This window comes from Sylvia atricapilla, chromosome 12 (assembly GCF_009819655.1).
Source record: "Sylvia atricapilla isolate bSylAtr1 chromosome 12, bSylAtr1.pri, whole genome shotgun sequence".
NCBI lineage: Eukaryota > Metazoa > Chordata > Aves > Passeriformes > Sylviidae > Sylvia > Sylvia atricapilla.
The window spans coordinates 8,510,277-8,525,853 of NC_089151.1; the positions used below are offsets into that span (position 1 = coordinate 8,510,277).

At 53.0% G+C, this 15,577-nt stretch overlaps 2 protein-coding genes across 6 annotated transcripts in view; both read right to left on the minus strand.

Annotated features, from left to right (window-relative positions):
* Window positions 1-566: 566 nt before the first annotated feature.
* SLC12A3 (solute carrier family 12 member 3) lies at window positions 567-9,216 on the minus strand. 4 transcript variants are annotated; one of them, XM_066327788.1, is made up of 26 exons: window positions 8,826-9,215; window positions 8,407-8,565; window positions 8,117-8,192; window positions 7,883-7,978; window positions 7,596-7,735; window positions 7,273-7,383; window positions 6,972-7,083; window positions 6,593-6,723; window positions 6,264-6,348; window positions 5,753-5,907; window positions 5,331-5,438; window positions 4,972-5,095; window positions 4,777-4,878; window positions 4,527-4,682; window positions 4,351-4,450; window positions 3,820-3,931; window positions 3,131-3,271; window positions 2,840-2,946; window positions 2,614-2,696; window positions 2,365-2,433; window positions 2,082-2,186; window positions 1,794-1,905; window positions 1,409-1,495; window positions 1,183-1,318; window positions 1,005-1,072; window positions 567-726 (listed from the first exon to the last, which is right to left on the minus strand). In XM_066327788.1, the coding sequence occupies exons 1-26, from the start codon at window positions 9,117-9,119 to the stop codon at window positions 585-587; spliced, it is 3,111 nt and encodes a 1,036-aa protein (XP_066183885.1). In that variant the 5' UTR covers window positions 9,120-9,215; the 3' UTR covers window positions 567-584. The 4 variants fall into 4 exon arrangements, with proteins under 4 accessions (XP_066183885.1, XP_066183886.1, XP_066183884.1 ...); XM_066327789.1 differs by having other exon boundaries at window positions 2,082-2,183; window positions 8,826-9,214; XM_066327787.1 differs by having other exon boundaries at window positions 2,082-2,183; window positions 7,883-8,192; window positions 8,826-9,216.
* Window positions 9,217-15,123: 5,907 nt separating this feature from the next.
* The window catches only part of NUP93 (nucleoporin 93), a 78,029-nt gene continuing 77,575 nt past the window's right edge, over window positions 15,124-15,577 (minus strand). For both annotated transcript variants that reach the window (XM_066327790.1, XM_066327791.1), the window contains exon 22: window positions 15,124-15,360. In XM_066327790.1, the coding sequence (XP_066183887.1) occupies window positions 15,250-15,360 (111 nt within the window). In that variant the 3' untranslated portion in view covers window positions 15,124-15,249. The remainder of the gene's footprint in view (window positions 15,361-15,577) is intronic.

Genomic DNA, 15,577 nt, shown 5'->3' on the forward strand with positions numbered 1-15,577 from the left:
GCTTTTGCAAATGAAGTGCACTCCTGCTTTGCTTGGGGTCATCTGCACACAAAATGTCCTGGTTCTGGTGGTAAATGTTGTCTCCTTCAGGAGCTGGACCTGCAACCGCAGCCAGGCGTCACAGTCTGAGGTGACATCTCTACTGCTGCATTGGGGACAGGCTTAGCTGTTGTCCCTGTCCCTGAGGAGACATGCTGGGACTCTGCAGCCCCTAGGCTTGCTGCTGACCCGCTCCCAGCCCCTGGGGCTGTTCCCACCCTGGGCCAGTGGCTTGGCTGTTGCCAGCATTCAGTCCCTGCACACCACTTGGGCTCTCCTGGGCGTGCAGGTGCAGGGCCCCACAGCTCCCCTGCCTGGCTCTGGCTAACCCCAGGCCACAGCAGTACCTGCACATTGCTGTTTATTGATGTACAGCCTACAGAGCCTGAGACAGGCCCAACAACTGTTTGTAAGAGGGTGGGAGCTGTGCCTGGTGGACATTTCCACCATGCCTTCACAGCTTCCCCAGACTCAGAGGAGAGTGCTCCAGGATCAAAACTGGCCTGAAAAATTCACATCCCAAGTCATCAGGGATCCAGGAGGTTTTATTGACAGTAAAAGGTCAACACGTTCTCTTGGTTTCCTCGTGTGAGGATGATGGGGGGTCTCAGGTCCTGCGAGAGGGTCTCGAGCCAGGCCATGTAGAGGGAGCTGGGGCAGCGGCCCTTCCTGCCGATGGGCGGAGTGCTGCGGTGCAGCAAGGGGCGTGAGGGGGGCCAGCACAGAGCCCCGTCACCGCCCCTTTCTCAGTCCAATAAAGGGGGTAACACCACATCCTCCCACCCGACAGGCTGGGAAGCTGGCGCCCTTGGTGTCCTCCAGGGGCTTTTCCCTGTGGTGCAGCACTGTTTCACCACAGCATTAGGGCGTCTGTGCAGGATCTGCCCACCCAGGGAGGGGTGAACATCCAGAGGGACCATATCCGTGGGGCAAGAAATGGGTGTGAGGGCATTACTGGCACCTACATGGCTATGAGTGCTGCATCCCGTGAGTAATCCAGCAAAATCTCATTCAGCCTCACTTGTCGGAGCGACTGTGGAGCAAAGAGCATTGAGAAACCCAAAATAATAATTTCTAGAAAGACTGAATTTTGTTTGAAAAGCAGGAGACCTTTTGCAGGAGCTCCCCTGGCACTGGTGCTACCTTGGCTCTGTTTTTATCGACCTCCTCATCAGAGATCTTCCAGGGACAGCTCTGTCTCATCTCATTCACTGTGGCCTCATCTTTGAAGCCATCGTTCAGTCTGAAGGGAGCGATGAGGTCGTCAAACCTCTTGATACTGCAACACAAGCAGACAGTGCCAAGGAAGAGGGTCTGGACAGGTTTGGGGGTGCTGGGGGGGCACAGAGAAGGGGAGGGGGGTGGTTACTGCTCTGGCCGAGGTTTCTGGTTGATGTCAGGGAGGATGTGGACCTCATGGAAGCCGAGGCGGAACTTGCTCAGCAGAGAGACAATCCTAATGGAGGGAAAAGGACACATTTTCCCAAAGTTAGCAGAGAATAGTAGCTCTTTACAGGGACCTGCCACAGCAGAAAACGCTGCTGCTGGCCTCGATTGGCACTTCAGGTTTTCCCACTCTGCAGCCACATTGATTTCCAGAGAAATGAGGCAAAGCAACCAGGTCAGAGCTCACAGATCCCATCATGCCAAAGCTGGGAGGGCTCAGCAGGATGAGAAGCAGCTTGTGTCACCACCCATGGGACAGTGGCGGTGATCAAGTGGCTAAGAGGTGCTGGTGACTGCCAGCAACTTACGCCTTCCTCTCCTCGTCCATCCTGTTGATCTGCCCACCGACAAACACCCGGATTTTGCACTTTCCCCATCTCTTCTTGCGCCCCAGGAGGTAGGGGATGAGCAGCGTGAGACCTGTCCCCAAAACACCCGGTGGGAGATGCAGCAGTGACCCCCAAGCTCACCAGTGTTCCCTTGATGCCAAAGACCAGGGATGCCCTGGCCCCATTTGGCAGGGCCTGAGCCCTCCTGGGCACCACACTGGAGGTGCTGGGCTCACATTATCTGGACAGATGGAAGGTGAAGGTTACCTCCATCATCAAAGAGCCAGTAAATGTCAATGGTCTTCTTGCCCTGCTCACTTTGGAAGATGGTGCTCGCCTGCTGCTCACTGGCCAAGGTGGTGGGGTCCACTGCTGGAGCAAGAGGGTCCTGGTGTCAGCAAAGGGCACCACCAGCCACAGATTAAAGGCATCACTTCCTCCTGGTTCCAGCCCTGCTCCCCATCAGTGCTTGAAAACCCCCACCCTGCCTGCAAAATAATCCCTCAGAGCTGGGGATGCTCTGGGCAGTCACAAGCCAGGACCAACTTACCTGTGCCTGGGACTGCTCTGCTGCCAGTGCCATTCTTGGGGTGCTCTGCTGCCTCAAACGTGGGGTTAACTGAGGAGGGAGGAGAAGAGCAAGGGCAGCACGGCAATGCCTCAGTGTCCTCATCATCTTTGATCTCAGCACAGTAGTGATGTCCCACCAGGACTGTGACCTCTGGGGTCATGGTGCTGGCTGGCACATCCCACACAACTCCATGTCTCTGTGCATCTCTGGCCGCCCAAAACCACTTACCATGTGCCTGCAGCACTCGGGAAACGTTCAGCCCTTCCTTCATCCGCATTAAGCACACACCGTACTTGAAATCGAATGCATCGCTGCAAGGAGGGAGGAGAGGGCAGTTAATGGGGGTGGCACTGTCCAGCTGGATGCTGCGCACGTGGCTGCAGCTGTCAGCGACTGTGGGGCCACCACCAGGTGCCAGTGTCCCCAAGAGGCAGAGGAGCCCATGTGGCCATACTGCAGGATGCCCACGTAGTCCTCCAGGCTCTGTGGAGATGCCGTCCGCCAGTCCTTCTTGTAGCCCAGCACTAAGATATTAGGTCTCATCTTCCCAAGGCCAGCAGCCTATGGATAGATGTCCCCATGAGACCCCTCTGCAGGGACAGATGGACACAGGTGGTGTCAGTCCACTCCATAGGGGAGCAACACAAAGGGGCATGCCTGGAAATTGTGGAGGAGGGGTCAGAGCTGTCCCAAGGTGTGACAAAGAGAAAGGACCCTGCTGCTGGAAGGCCAATGATGGCTGTACCTGGATGAGCATTTGGACACCACTTCTCAAATCCTCAGCCACCACATTCGTGTAGAAAGCCTTGATCTTCCTCTTCATTAGCCACTTAGTGTGGCCCTCTGCCATCAGCTGGGACTCCGGCATCTTCTGCTTCCGTGGTCCCTGTAGGAATCAGGGGCAGGAGCTCAGGTAGCCCCTTCCAACTGGTGGTCTTGCCACCAAGGACTTGTGGCTCCTCTCTTCCCAAATCATTGGCAAGGGATGGATGTAACCACTGCACACATGGGAGGTTGCAATCACTGCCAAGAAAACCAGTGAATCCAGGAAGCCGACACTCAGTGCACATGATCCCAACAGTCCTGTGGGTGCAGATGAGCTGGTTCTTACTGCACCCAATTGCTCTGGAGACTTCAGGGCTGCAGGACCCCCCTGTCCTCTGAGCAACTACTTCATCCTTCCAAATCTTCCACAATTAATTGGCAAAGGGAAGCCATAAGCCCACATGGACATCCTGGTGCTTCACCAATATTGCTTAACAACTCAGAGAGGCTTCCAGTTGACACATTTCATTATGCAGCAGCACACAAGTGGGCACATTTCAATCTCTACCCTGTGAGCCCACCAGGATACAACTGGATTTCCCAGCCCACCACCCACCAGTGGCCATAGCCCCTAGGAGAAGGAACAGCCAGCTCCTGCAAGTGACTCACAATCAGCACGTTGCCGCAGAGCATCAGGCTGAGGTTCTTGGTGAAAGTCCCCACAAAATCCACCAGGGCTGGGCGGAAGTTGGGTGGGCCAGTCAGCACCAGGCACTGTGGTCTGCAGGCAGGGGAAAAAGGAAGTGAGGAATGGTACCTTGGAGGCATCCAGCCTCTTTGGAATGAGCCATGTCTCTTCTCCATGCTTGGCCAGTGGCAACTATAGGGAGCATCTTTAGAATGAGAAAACATTCTGTGGCCTTAGGGTCCAGTCTCACTCTTTGGTCTTTTTATATCAGATGAGACCAATGTGTCTGTGTCTGCCTGGTACAGGGAGGGCAGGGTTTGCCCAGTTTTCTACCTTACATGGCACAGACATGGGATTTTGGAGACAGACACATTCTGCTGTAGATCCTGGTTACTGGGGGTGGTCGTGGGGTTGTGGCCACGGGCACGAAGCCTCCCTGGGTTTACCAGAGGCAGGAGCTGGCTCTTCATCTCACTCCCTCTGTGCCCAACGCTGCAATGAGCTGCCCTTGCCTGTAGTTCTTGATGTGCTCATCTACTTCGCTCAGCCCCACAGAGTAGTTGAGGGCCATGTTGTAGGAACTGGCTTGCATGGAGGAGCCCCAGTTGACATCTGCATGGGGAAGATGATTAGCAAGAGGGCCGGACACCTTCTGGGGCATCGCTGGTGCCAGGTTACCACCACCCACCTGGCTTTTTGTAGAGGACATATCCCAGGAGGAAGATGACGATGCCGAAGGCAATGAGGGCTGCCCACCAGGTCAGCAGGAACATGATCACCACCGAGACTGCGGCTCCGAAGAGCGCAGCCCACTTGCTGTAATACCGAAAGGAGGGTCGCCAGCCTGCACGCAAACACACACAGCGGCCGCTGCCGGGAGGGGGAGGCGCACGCGGAGCCGGCTGCCGCAGGGCACGGCGTGGCGTGGCACAGCGCACCTGGGGAGTTGGTGATGGAGGCGTGGAAGCAGCTGAAGTTGATGAGGGCGTAGGAGCAGAGGAAGAAGTTGGAGATGATGGGGGCGATGGCATTGAGTTCAGCTGTGGGAGAAGGAGAGTCAGCTGTCAGTGGTGGGGACTGAGCCATCCTGCTGGTGGCACGGTCTAGGAGGGTACTGGGCAGCAAGCACCTACCAATGAGGATAAAGCCAACAGCAATGACATAGGTAAGCATGTAGCCACGGATGGGCTCGCTGTTCTTCCCGTAGCCCTTCCCAAAGAAGCCGATGAGAGGATAGAGCTGGTCCTTGCAGAGACACTGCAAGGAGAGACACAGTGGGGACAGCAGGCTTTGCCAGGGACATGGGATGGCAGTGCCGTGGTGGCTCCTGCATCCTTTAGAGCAAGGGCGGGACTGGAGACATGCCCTGTGTTGACAGCAGCATCCTCCCTGCCCCAAGGCTATTCATGGATGTAGGGCCCTGCACCAAGGAGCATCGCCCAGTGCTGAGCTCAGGGAGAGGAGCTGGGGTGTGCAGACATCACCCCCTCACCTGGAAGACTTTGGGGGCTGAGACAAGGCAGGCCAATGCTGAGGAGAGGGTAGCGCCAAAGATCCCTGCTGTAATGAGGGGGCCAAATCCAGACACCATGCTCATGCTCTGTATGAAAACCAGGGGATCAGGAACCCCAGCATCCCTGGTGCACCAACCTCCACCCCAGCCCTGAGGGATTTCCAGCCCCAGGCCCCATCCTGCTTCATTTCCTCTAACATTATCCAGGCAGCAAAGTCCAGCCCCATCCAAAAGCCCACTCCCTGGTGCCTTCCTGTTAAAACATGGCTGTTTCAAGAGCATGGGTGCCCCGCAGGATGCCAGGGGTGTGCCAGGCTTGCAGCTGCCCTGGAAACCCATCTATTGCAGCACAAACCTGACCAGGAGCAGGAACAGGGGTTGGTTATGGCTCTGAGCACTACCTGGTAGTAGTTGCTGAGCCCGTATCGGCAGCTCTGCTGTTGGGTGCAGGCGGTGAAGTTCCAGCCAAAGCTGCAGGCCAGTCCCTCACAGCCTGGTGAGCCCATGGCCACGCTGTCGTTCAGGCTGCCTGAGGCATCTCGGACCACACAGGCACCTGGGGGGACACACAGGGCTAGAGCAGGGCCGGCACCTCTCCATGGTTTCGTGAAGCCCATCCCCACATCCTGTTCCCTGTGACAGCTCCTAAGTCCCTGCCATGGGCCTGCCCCACTCCATGATGGCTTTGAGCAATGCCATGAGCTCAACTGCCCACCCAGGATGACTTTGCCCCCTATGGGGGTAGGAACAAGATCTGGCACCTGTGGCACTCACACCGGGATATCAGTGCCAGTGTCCACGGCTTGCTCCTGGCTCCTACCCACCTGCATCCTCCCAGGCCACCCATTTTGGGTGGGGGCCAGCCCACCCACCCAGCCCCTCACCCATGGCACCTGGGGACGTGCTGCTTACCAATGGTAGCAGAAAGCACCAGGTAGGACATGGTGGTCCAGAAGATGGCCATCAAGGTGCCCTTGGGGATGGCCACGGCAGGATCCTGCCCAAGGAAGTTGCAGAGATATGTAAGACAACTTTCCAGCAGCAGTGCTAACATAGGCAGTTTATCTGTGGCTGCTGTACAAGAGGAATTTTAATTCCCTGTATCACAAAGCCACAGAGCATCTCCTGGCTGAGCCCAAAGCTTCCAGAAGAAATAAAACAAAGTCTAACAGTTGGATCAAAATGAAAGCCCCAGGGAAAACAGAGAAACACTGGTTTATGCAGCAACAGTCACAACCCACCTTCAGGTCACCAGAAATGTTGGCCCCGGCCAGGATGCCGGTTGCTGACGGGAAGAAAATGGAAAACAAGCCAAAGAAGGAGCCCTCAGGTCCACGCCAGTTGGGCACAAAGTTCTGAGCAAAGATATCAGCTGGGGAGGAAGCAGAGGAGAAGCATTTAAGGCCTCTTAGCTACTTTTTTCCTGGCTCAAGTACCTCAGCACTGGCTGGGGGCATAGTGCTGATGGCAGGGACCCCATGGGAGAGGACACTGTTTTTAATGATGTCTCTCACAAGGAGCACCTTCCCATAGCAAACATCTACCCCAACTGCAGCAAAGAACCAGGCTCCAGAGATGCACTTGGACCTGCTGAGTGAACCCACCCTGTGGTGGACTCACCTCGGTAGCTGAAGAAGCCCTTTGCTTGCTTCTCAGCCGTGGCTGGGATCACTGTCCCCACCAGGTAGTTAATGAAGGAAACCAAGATGACCAGGAAGAACAGTATCTGTGCCTGCCAGACCAGAAAGAGCCAGCTGAAGGATTTGGTGTTTGGGCGCAGAAAGAGTGAAGAATGCATCAGGAGAAACCCATGCCCATTTTTGGGGAGCAACACATGTCCTCTGCTCCTCAGATGCCTGATGGGCAGCAGGGACAGCTGTTACCAGGCCAAGAGAAAAACGTGAGCAGGAGTGAGGGTTACCTTGGCCTCCCATTCCATGCCAGCCAGGGAGATGCCCAGCAGCACTGTCACAGTGATGACCCCAATGATTCGGATGTCATTGGTGGGGTCCACGATGAGGGAATTGTGCTCCTGTGGAAGGGGAACTATTCACAACGTGGAAATAACCCTCTTCCTTAGCAAACCACTGTTTTTTTCATGACTTTAAGCAGCCACCCTTTGATTATCAGTAGTCCAATGATAACACAAATATTGATAATCAACACAGATAGTGCAAGAAGAAGGTGGGTATGAAGGGGTAGGGGGTATATTGGGACCCAGAGGACACAGAGCCACTTTCCTACCTGCAGCAGGTCCCGGACGGTTTCGGCAAAGCCCACTGTGTGCATGGCCACGGCCACCGCGTTGGCAAAGGCAAAGATCAGCCCGATGGAGCCGCCCAGCTCCGGCCCAAGGCTCCGCGAGATGAGGAAGTAGGTGCCTCCTGAGGCAGGGAACACCCCATGGCATCACTGCTTCCCCCACGTTTTTGGGGCCCCCACACACCTCACAGCCCATGCCAGGAGTTCACATCCATGGGGCAGCCCCAGGATAAGGAGACCCCTGGAGTGGCCAGGAGGGAAGAGATTACCAGACTTCACTTTGCCATTGGTGGATATGGCAGAGATGGACAAGCCAGTTATGGTGGTCACTGTCACGGACATGAGGATGATGAGCCATGTCAGGGCTGCAGGGAAAGGGCATTGCTTCACTGCTGTATCCCCCAGCCCCACAGCCTTCCCTAGGAGTCCCACCACCCCCCAGGTGTTTGGGTGATGATGGTCCCAGTGCCCCTGTCCAGCCCACAGTGAAGTGCAGCACCCACCGATTCCTGCCTGGGCGGTGATCCAGGGCAAGCGCAAGTAGAGGATAACTCCCCAAATGTTCAGCATGCAGCGAATCTGGGGGGGACAGAGGGGAACTGGCCATCAGGGCATTGACACCTGGGGATGGCCAAACCATGCCAGCTCTGCTGCTCCTCAGAGAAAACCATCCCACTGAGGAGGGCAGGGAATTTCTCAAAGTACATGTGCTTGCAAAAATGCAACACAAGAGTAAAACGCCTACAGGGTAGGAGGACAGGAGGATGCTCTGTGGGGAATGGGTCACACTCACCATTACGCCCTTCACCCATCCAAAGCGGACAGGTTCTTGCACAGAATCTTTGCCTGGCTCCCCTTCTGCCTCCTCCAGCCCGGCCTCCGGCCCAGCCTCTGGCAGGCCATTGCTCTGCTGCAGGTCAGACACTGGCGTGCGAAGGCGGCCTGAGTCAGGCTGTGGGACAAGGGGAAGGCAGGTGAGGGTGGACTTCAGGCAGCTGTTCCTGGAGGTGATGCTCTGGTTGAGCACACAGCTGGAAACAGCTGGATTCTCTGTCTTCTCCCAGGGCCTTCTTGGGGATGTGCAGTCGGCACAGCACCAGTTATGGCAGCAAAAGGCAGGAGACACAGTGACCCACCACAGACACATCGCAGGGACCAGCAGCATGGCCAGTGAATGCCGGAGATGCTGTGGGTACAGCAAAGCCCCATTACCTTAAGGATGGAGTGCAGGTCAGCCAGCGAGGGCCTGCCCTTCCTGGGGTCCTCCACCCCCTTGCTGTTGGCATAGTGCTCGTAGGCTGGCACCACGTCCACCGTGTTGTAGCCGAAGGTCCTGGTGCAGAGGGTGCTGCTGGACAGGTGGGTGGGCTGGGCGCTGTCACAGCTGGACCCCTCGGTGGGTGTGTAGGGACCCCGGCCCCCCTCCTCCATGCCCAGGAGGGTGCTGATGGTGAAGCGGCCACTGCAGCGGGCCAGGGGCAGATCTGGGATGGGCAGCTCGGCCATTGCCCCTGCCCAGGAGCCTGCCAGGTGGGGGACAGGGTGGAGAGGGGCTTGCCGGCTTTATACCCCACAAAACCGGAGCGAGGTGACCGGCACACACCCACCACTGATGCTAATAGAGGAAAGGAATCAGCTTAAACCACCCCAAGCTGGTCAGGGGGAAAAAAATAGCTGGAAGGGATACCAAAACCACTATAATGGGCATCACTGCCTCCCAGCGCTCGATGGGGGCAGCGATAACGGATTTGAGATTAAGTCCCAAGGACAGATCAGCAGAGAAATGCAGCGCTGAGTTTGCCTCCGGCCCCAACCCCGGAACATTCAGTTCCCACAGGGATTTATTATGGAAAAAGGGAGCAAGACTCCCACGCACTCTCGCCCTTCCCTGGGATACTGCCGAGACCCGTCAGATCCCGTAAATCATCTTGGCTGCTCTCCAAGATGCTGCCTGTGGCATTGAGCTGGGCCGGATGTGGGGAGGGGAATGGCGCCTCTATCTCACAGTGAATCCTGGGGGAAGGGAGAAGCGTGACATCTGAGGGATGTCCCTGCTGGACTCGGGCTCCAGGGGGCTGGAGAAGGCAAGGTGCACAGAGCAGTGTAAGTCTGCCTGTGCTTATCCAGGCCGGGAACTGGCAGCTCTCAGGACCAGGCAGCAGAGATGCCCACGGTCCCACACCTCCCTTCCCCTCCCGACCCACGGACAGGATACCACCGAACACCCAGGGCTCAGAATTGCTCCCAGTCCCATCCTTGAGTTAATAAGCCACTTAAACCCTTACTCCTTTAACACAAAACACAAGCTGAAGCTGTGTGCCCGTAACCCCACAGCCACAACAGGCCAGGACAGGGGGAGGGATGGGCGCCTGTTACACCCCTGCAGCCCCTGTCACATGTGCCACGAAAGCAGTTATAGATAAGATCAGCAAAGACAGCAAACAAGGCCAGCAATAAAATTCGAGGGCAGCCCATTGGAATTTCAGCTCTGTGTGGCTTTGCAAGTTAATGGAAAATTGGGCCTGCCTGCCCTGCTGCCTCTGGCTGTCTCTGCATTCACACACAAATTTTGACCCGATTTTTGAGGACTCGCTCCAGCCCCCTTGCTTGTGGGCAGACAGCCGCTTACCCGGGAAGCTGAGGGCAGGCAGCCTGGTCTGCATCCGTGCTCAGCCCTCACTGCACTGCAGAGCATTCAGAGCCTGGAGAGCGGGGACAAGGGCGAGGTGGGGATGAGGAAAGAGCCTCACGCCAGCACCTCATGCAACACCCTCCGCACAGTGGACACCAGCTTCCACTCACAATAGACGCACCAGCAGACTCACATCCAGCAGAAATGGCTTTATTTTAGAACCTTCATCAAAACCGCTGATTTGGCCAAAACAGCACAAATCAGTCTCTTAAGTGGGGGGTCTGTTAAAAACAGCACGGTTAGAGATGCTCCGGAAGAGTCAGGAGAGCTCCAGAGGCAGGCGAAGAGCGAAGCGAGTGGTATGATGCAACCCTGGTGTAGTGAAATAGCCGGATTGTAGGAAGCGCTTGTCGTCGGCCTGATTCACAACACCAGCTGCAGCAACAATACCGGGCTGAGCGGCGCTGGGAGCTGCGGGCAGGGAGGGGAGCTCTGCGGCACCTCCCTCCAGCCGCTCCGCTCACAGGGAAGAGGTGCCAAGTTGTTTCTGCAGGGCTTTCCCTCACTTCCAGCCGATCCCCCAGTTTGTTCTGAATATTAAAGACATTAAATGAACCCAAACTCGAGTTAAGCAGAGCATGGTGCAGTGCATTACACAGCTTCTTTTAAAGACTGCCGAAGTGTTATATTTCAAGAGGCGTTAATGAGGCTCTAATTGACCTGTTTCCATCCCTGTGGAAGAGGGAACCTACCGCCCTGAGTGACACAGGACGCACAAACGATGCAGGGGCTCAGCACTGCAAACCCACCATGCAGAGCAGACTCAGTTTCTCAGCACCACAGCAAAGGAAGCCTGGGAAGAGAAGAGAGATGGTTATTCAGCCACCAGTCAGTAATAACCTTTCCCAGTGGGAACACAGAGGTCATCTCCCATCTATCTCTTTCAGACACCATTTCCATCCTTCCAACTTCAAACCCAGAGAGAAAGAGGACAAAAATGCTGGTACAGGGACATGAACAGAGGCAGCATTTAGTGCTGTCCCATCCCAGGGACACAGAACTGGAATTAACAGTATCCCCTTACTTCTTCGAGGCTGGAACGAAAACATTTTGCTTCTTTGAGAGGCTGGGGTGCCAAGGGCTGGGAGAGTAACAAAACCAAAAGAAATTTATTGAATTCACTTTTTCTGAACTCAATTCCTTCAGCTTCTGCGAGGAACAAGGTCCAAGCAGTGTCTTAGACAAATGCAGCAGTAGTAGTAGGAAATGGTGATGAACAGAGAAGCCACTTCATTTAGCAGTTCTACTCCAGCCAGAGGCTCTGGAAAACATGACAAAAATCAGATTGAGATGCAGAATCTGCACTGTATAGGGAAATCCATGAAAAGGCAGAGGAGCAGGAATGTAACACACAGGCAGTACCCTTACTATGACCAGCATACTCTGGGGTAATGGTGAAAATACTTAAAAGGATTAATTTTGTGGTCTGGACTAGAAAAACCTCACAGACACAGCTGAGAAGACAAGACCCACCGACATCAGCTTTCTGACAGTGTTTAGGAGGCCCCCGAGGCACATTTCAGCAACACCAGTTCCAATAGGAGATGACTGTCTTCCCTTAGCTCAGTGTAGTTTTTACCAGGGTAACCCTGGGCAGAACTTTAATTTTTTCCCTACTGGACAGGTAACAGAGCAGAATTTCACAGTGAGTGTTTCTAGATTTCCCTGCAAATCCAGACCACATCACTCAGCCTCTGGTCCTTGCAGGAGGTGCAGTCTATAAAGCTTTAGGAGCTGCTGTGCTGCTGTTGCAGCACGTGTGGATGTTTCAGAACCACACAAACTGTGGGACACAGACCTGGAGACTGCCTGCCTCTGCTGCATCCACACCAGAACAAGACTGTCACATGCTCTCACAGCAAACACCTTTTCACTTTTTCCTCTAATCTCCTGCAGCAACACAAGCTTCAGCTGTGTTTGACTCAAACCAATGAGTCATCCTTTGGATGCATCTCATCTACCTGGAGGATCTTTAATGCCAGGGATCTAGTCTCACAGTAGGAAAAAGCAGATGGAATTATCCTAAACCTAACTTGTGCTTGCTTTGTGTATAAACAGCAGATCAGCTTTGTGTATAAAGAGCAGAGCTCCACTGACTTAGAGAAGATTTGTCTGTTTTTACTCAGAATGAATTCAGCTCAGATGAACAGCCCTGCCTCAGCTGCACACTGTGCACTACTCCCTGTTGTAAAGGGGCTGCACCTTTGAACAGGCTGTATCAAACACAAGGCATGAGTTTAGTGACACCCCAAAAAACCCTTCCAGAACATAAAGCTTTTAGAAAAGCTTGTAAATTAGCAAAGTCAGTGTGATGATGCAAAACCTGAGGGAGCAGAAGCTGGTTGTTCTCTCCAGCAGAATAAGCATGAGGTGGAGAGAAAACAGGGACATCTGGAAAACCATGGGGGTGCCTTATTCAGCAAAGCATCAGTATGTGCATCAGCATCTACCTCAAAGCAGCAAAGCCCTTGAAGTCATGCAGAGGAGTCAGGTTTGCCAGAGCCAGCCTCAGACACTGAGCTGGAACCTGCCACTCTGGGAAATGTGGGAAGATGGATGGGATGTAACATTCACCACCTGCACAAACTGAAGAAGAAATCACAGGGCAATCAGCAAGTAATAAACTAACTTCAAACATCTGTGGCACTTTCTGTTATACCCACAATCTCTTATCTTGACTGAAATGGGCCCGGTCTTACCTTTTCGGGGTTAGTCTTGAGACTTGGACTCCCCGGGGTTTATTTCCCATCTGTCCACCAGAGAAGGATCATCTTGGATTTTGAAAGCATGAAATAATTCAGTTTCTGATTAACTTCAAAAGGGAGCAAGGGCCGGAGTCACAACCACTGGGCACAAAGGGAGCAAACTATATACAGACATCAACTGTCTTTTTTACCAATAGCCAAGAAGGTTGATAAGCACCAGAAAGCACCTGCTACAGCCTCCTCAAAGGGCAGATTGAGAAGGGTAATGTACTGCTTATAGAAGGTCTCCAGGTTCAACACTGGACACCAGAACATGCCAGTGAGGCAGCACAATAGCTCTTCTGAGCAGGGGATGGGCAAGAGACAGGAGAACAAGCTCCTGAAATGGCAGCAGTAAGAGCTGAGCCCCAGAGGACTTCTGTCCCTGCATGAATGGCAGATCAGGGAGAGGGAGTTACAGTGAGGAAGGTGGCCCTCACCCTTTCCAGACTCCAGCAAACATTGTCCCTCTTGCTCAGGTCAGTAGTTGCCTGAGGACAGGTGCAGACTTGCCAGACTTTCTGTACAGGAGGTGGTTTGATGCTGGGGGTAACTCGGGGACAGGGGCTGAGCACCAGCAAGGAAAACACAGGAGCAGGGTCATCCTGCAGGACTGCATGTGGGGTGGCCTTGGCCCCACTACAACTGCCCATAAACAGCTGGCAAGGTGCCTGTTCTCTAGGGAATGGGATCAATTCTTACCTGAGATATGCCAAAGAAGCATGTCCACACAAATTTGCCACAAACATTAATAGCCAATACAACTTTCCACACTCACCTGTTGACAAGTTTGTTAAGCAATTCTACCCCACTCCCACCCCCAAATAACTCCTTGGTAACTCACCAACGCCCCTTTACTTGCAGGGTGTTGTCCAAGTCTCTCTCAGCCTTCAGTTGGGACAATGCTGGCCATGCTACAGGAGCACTCCGTGCCATACACAGTCCCTAGCTCTATCCTCTGAGAACCCAGCAGCTGGTGGTTTGCTAATGCTGACAGACATGGACTGGGGTGGCTGGCAAGCCCTTTGCTTCCTGTCCAAAAGGTGGACAAAACTTATGCTACAACATTTCTGGTGAAAAAAGTAATTGAAAAATTGTCATCATGTCAGTCAGATATTCCTCCATCACAGTAAAGTAAGACATTGCAAAATAGAGATGAATTCTCTCCCATGATCACTATTAACATACAAAGGCCAAAATCAGCCCCTACATTTTGCTGCCTGCTCTGTATTCCAAACTCCACATGTTCTCAGATCCCAGCAACACAAGAGGCTGAGACAGCAGTAGGGGAGCAGTAAGAGTAACCACCAACATTCCTCTCTTCTTTTTTCAAAGATAGGCAGCTATATTAATAATAAAAGTTTCTACTAGAACATGCTCCTTGGGCTTTCACTCGTATTTAATTGTAGCTCAAAACATTTAAAGGTAACCATTTTTTCAAGCCCCTTGCTTTTGAGGCTCAGGTTTCCTGCTAAACCAACAGTAATATCCACCCACACCCAACACAGCTGGGCCTCTCTGGTTCAGCTTCCTCACCTGTGGCAAACTCAACAGGGGCCCACTTGGAATGCAACCGACTCAAAACTCATGTGTTGCTCACAAGAAAACTCTCCTACCAAAATATACCTGTTTCCAACTCAGCCGCTCCTGCAAAAGCTTCAGCAGAGCTCCAGGGCTGTGAGCACCTGGTTCAGCATGGAGGGGTCTGTGCAGCACACAGAGCTCACCAGCACTGCAGCAGCACATGTGCCACACGAGACAACGGGATGGACTGATGGCAGTGTCACAGGGGTGGGTGGGGCATCAGACACATTTTCAACACTTAACATGCATTCAAAACTCCCTAAAGTTTCTCAGCTCTAAGTTCATGAAGCAATAAATCAAAGTTTTCTTCTCCATTTCCTCTTCTGCTATAAAATTCTATATTTGCGTCCCTACTGCAGACCTATGACTTCTTTTTCTGCATGCCCTATTAAATAATTAAGAATTTCTAAATGTAAACCAAGTGAAAATAAAATTAATAAAAACATAAAAACACAAGAATCAGTGAAAATGAAAATGTCAAAAACAAATATCAAAACCAAAGAAATTTATTTCCATCAACAAAAATACAGAATACAAAATGACACTGGTCCCATGGGCCCCCTGAACGTACTAAAGACAGGCACAGGCTGCTGCAACCCCAGCCAAAGCTGCTCTGCTAATTCATAAGGATCTCCATTTGCACCAGTCTTGCATTCGTGTCTCCCGATGTTCTGTATGGGATCATCCCAGCAAACATTATCAGTGCACGAGCTTGAGACTGAAGTTGCTAAAAAACAGAAAAACAAAGTACAGTTACTTTAGTATCAAAAAAAATTTACAGTGATATAATACTCTTCAAACCAGCACATGTAATCTTTATTTCTCAGAGCTGCTCTCTGGAAAAGGAGTCTCTGCATTTTGAAGATAATCCAATTATTCTCTTTTCCAACCATTAAAAGCATGTCAAGTTATCCTTTTGCTTAAAAAATAATCCCATTTATTTG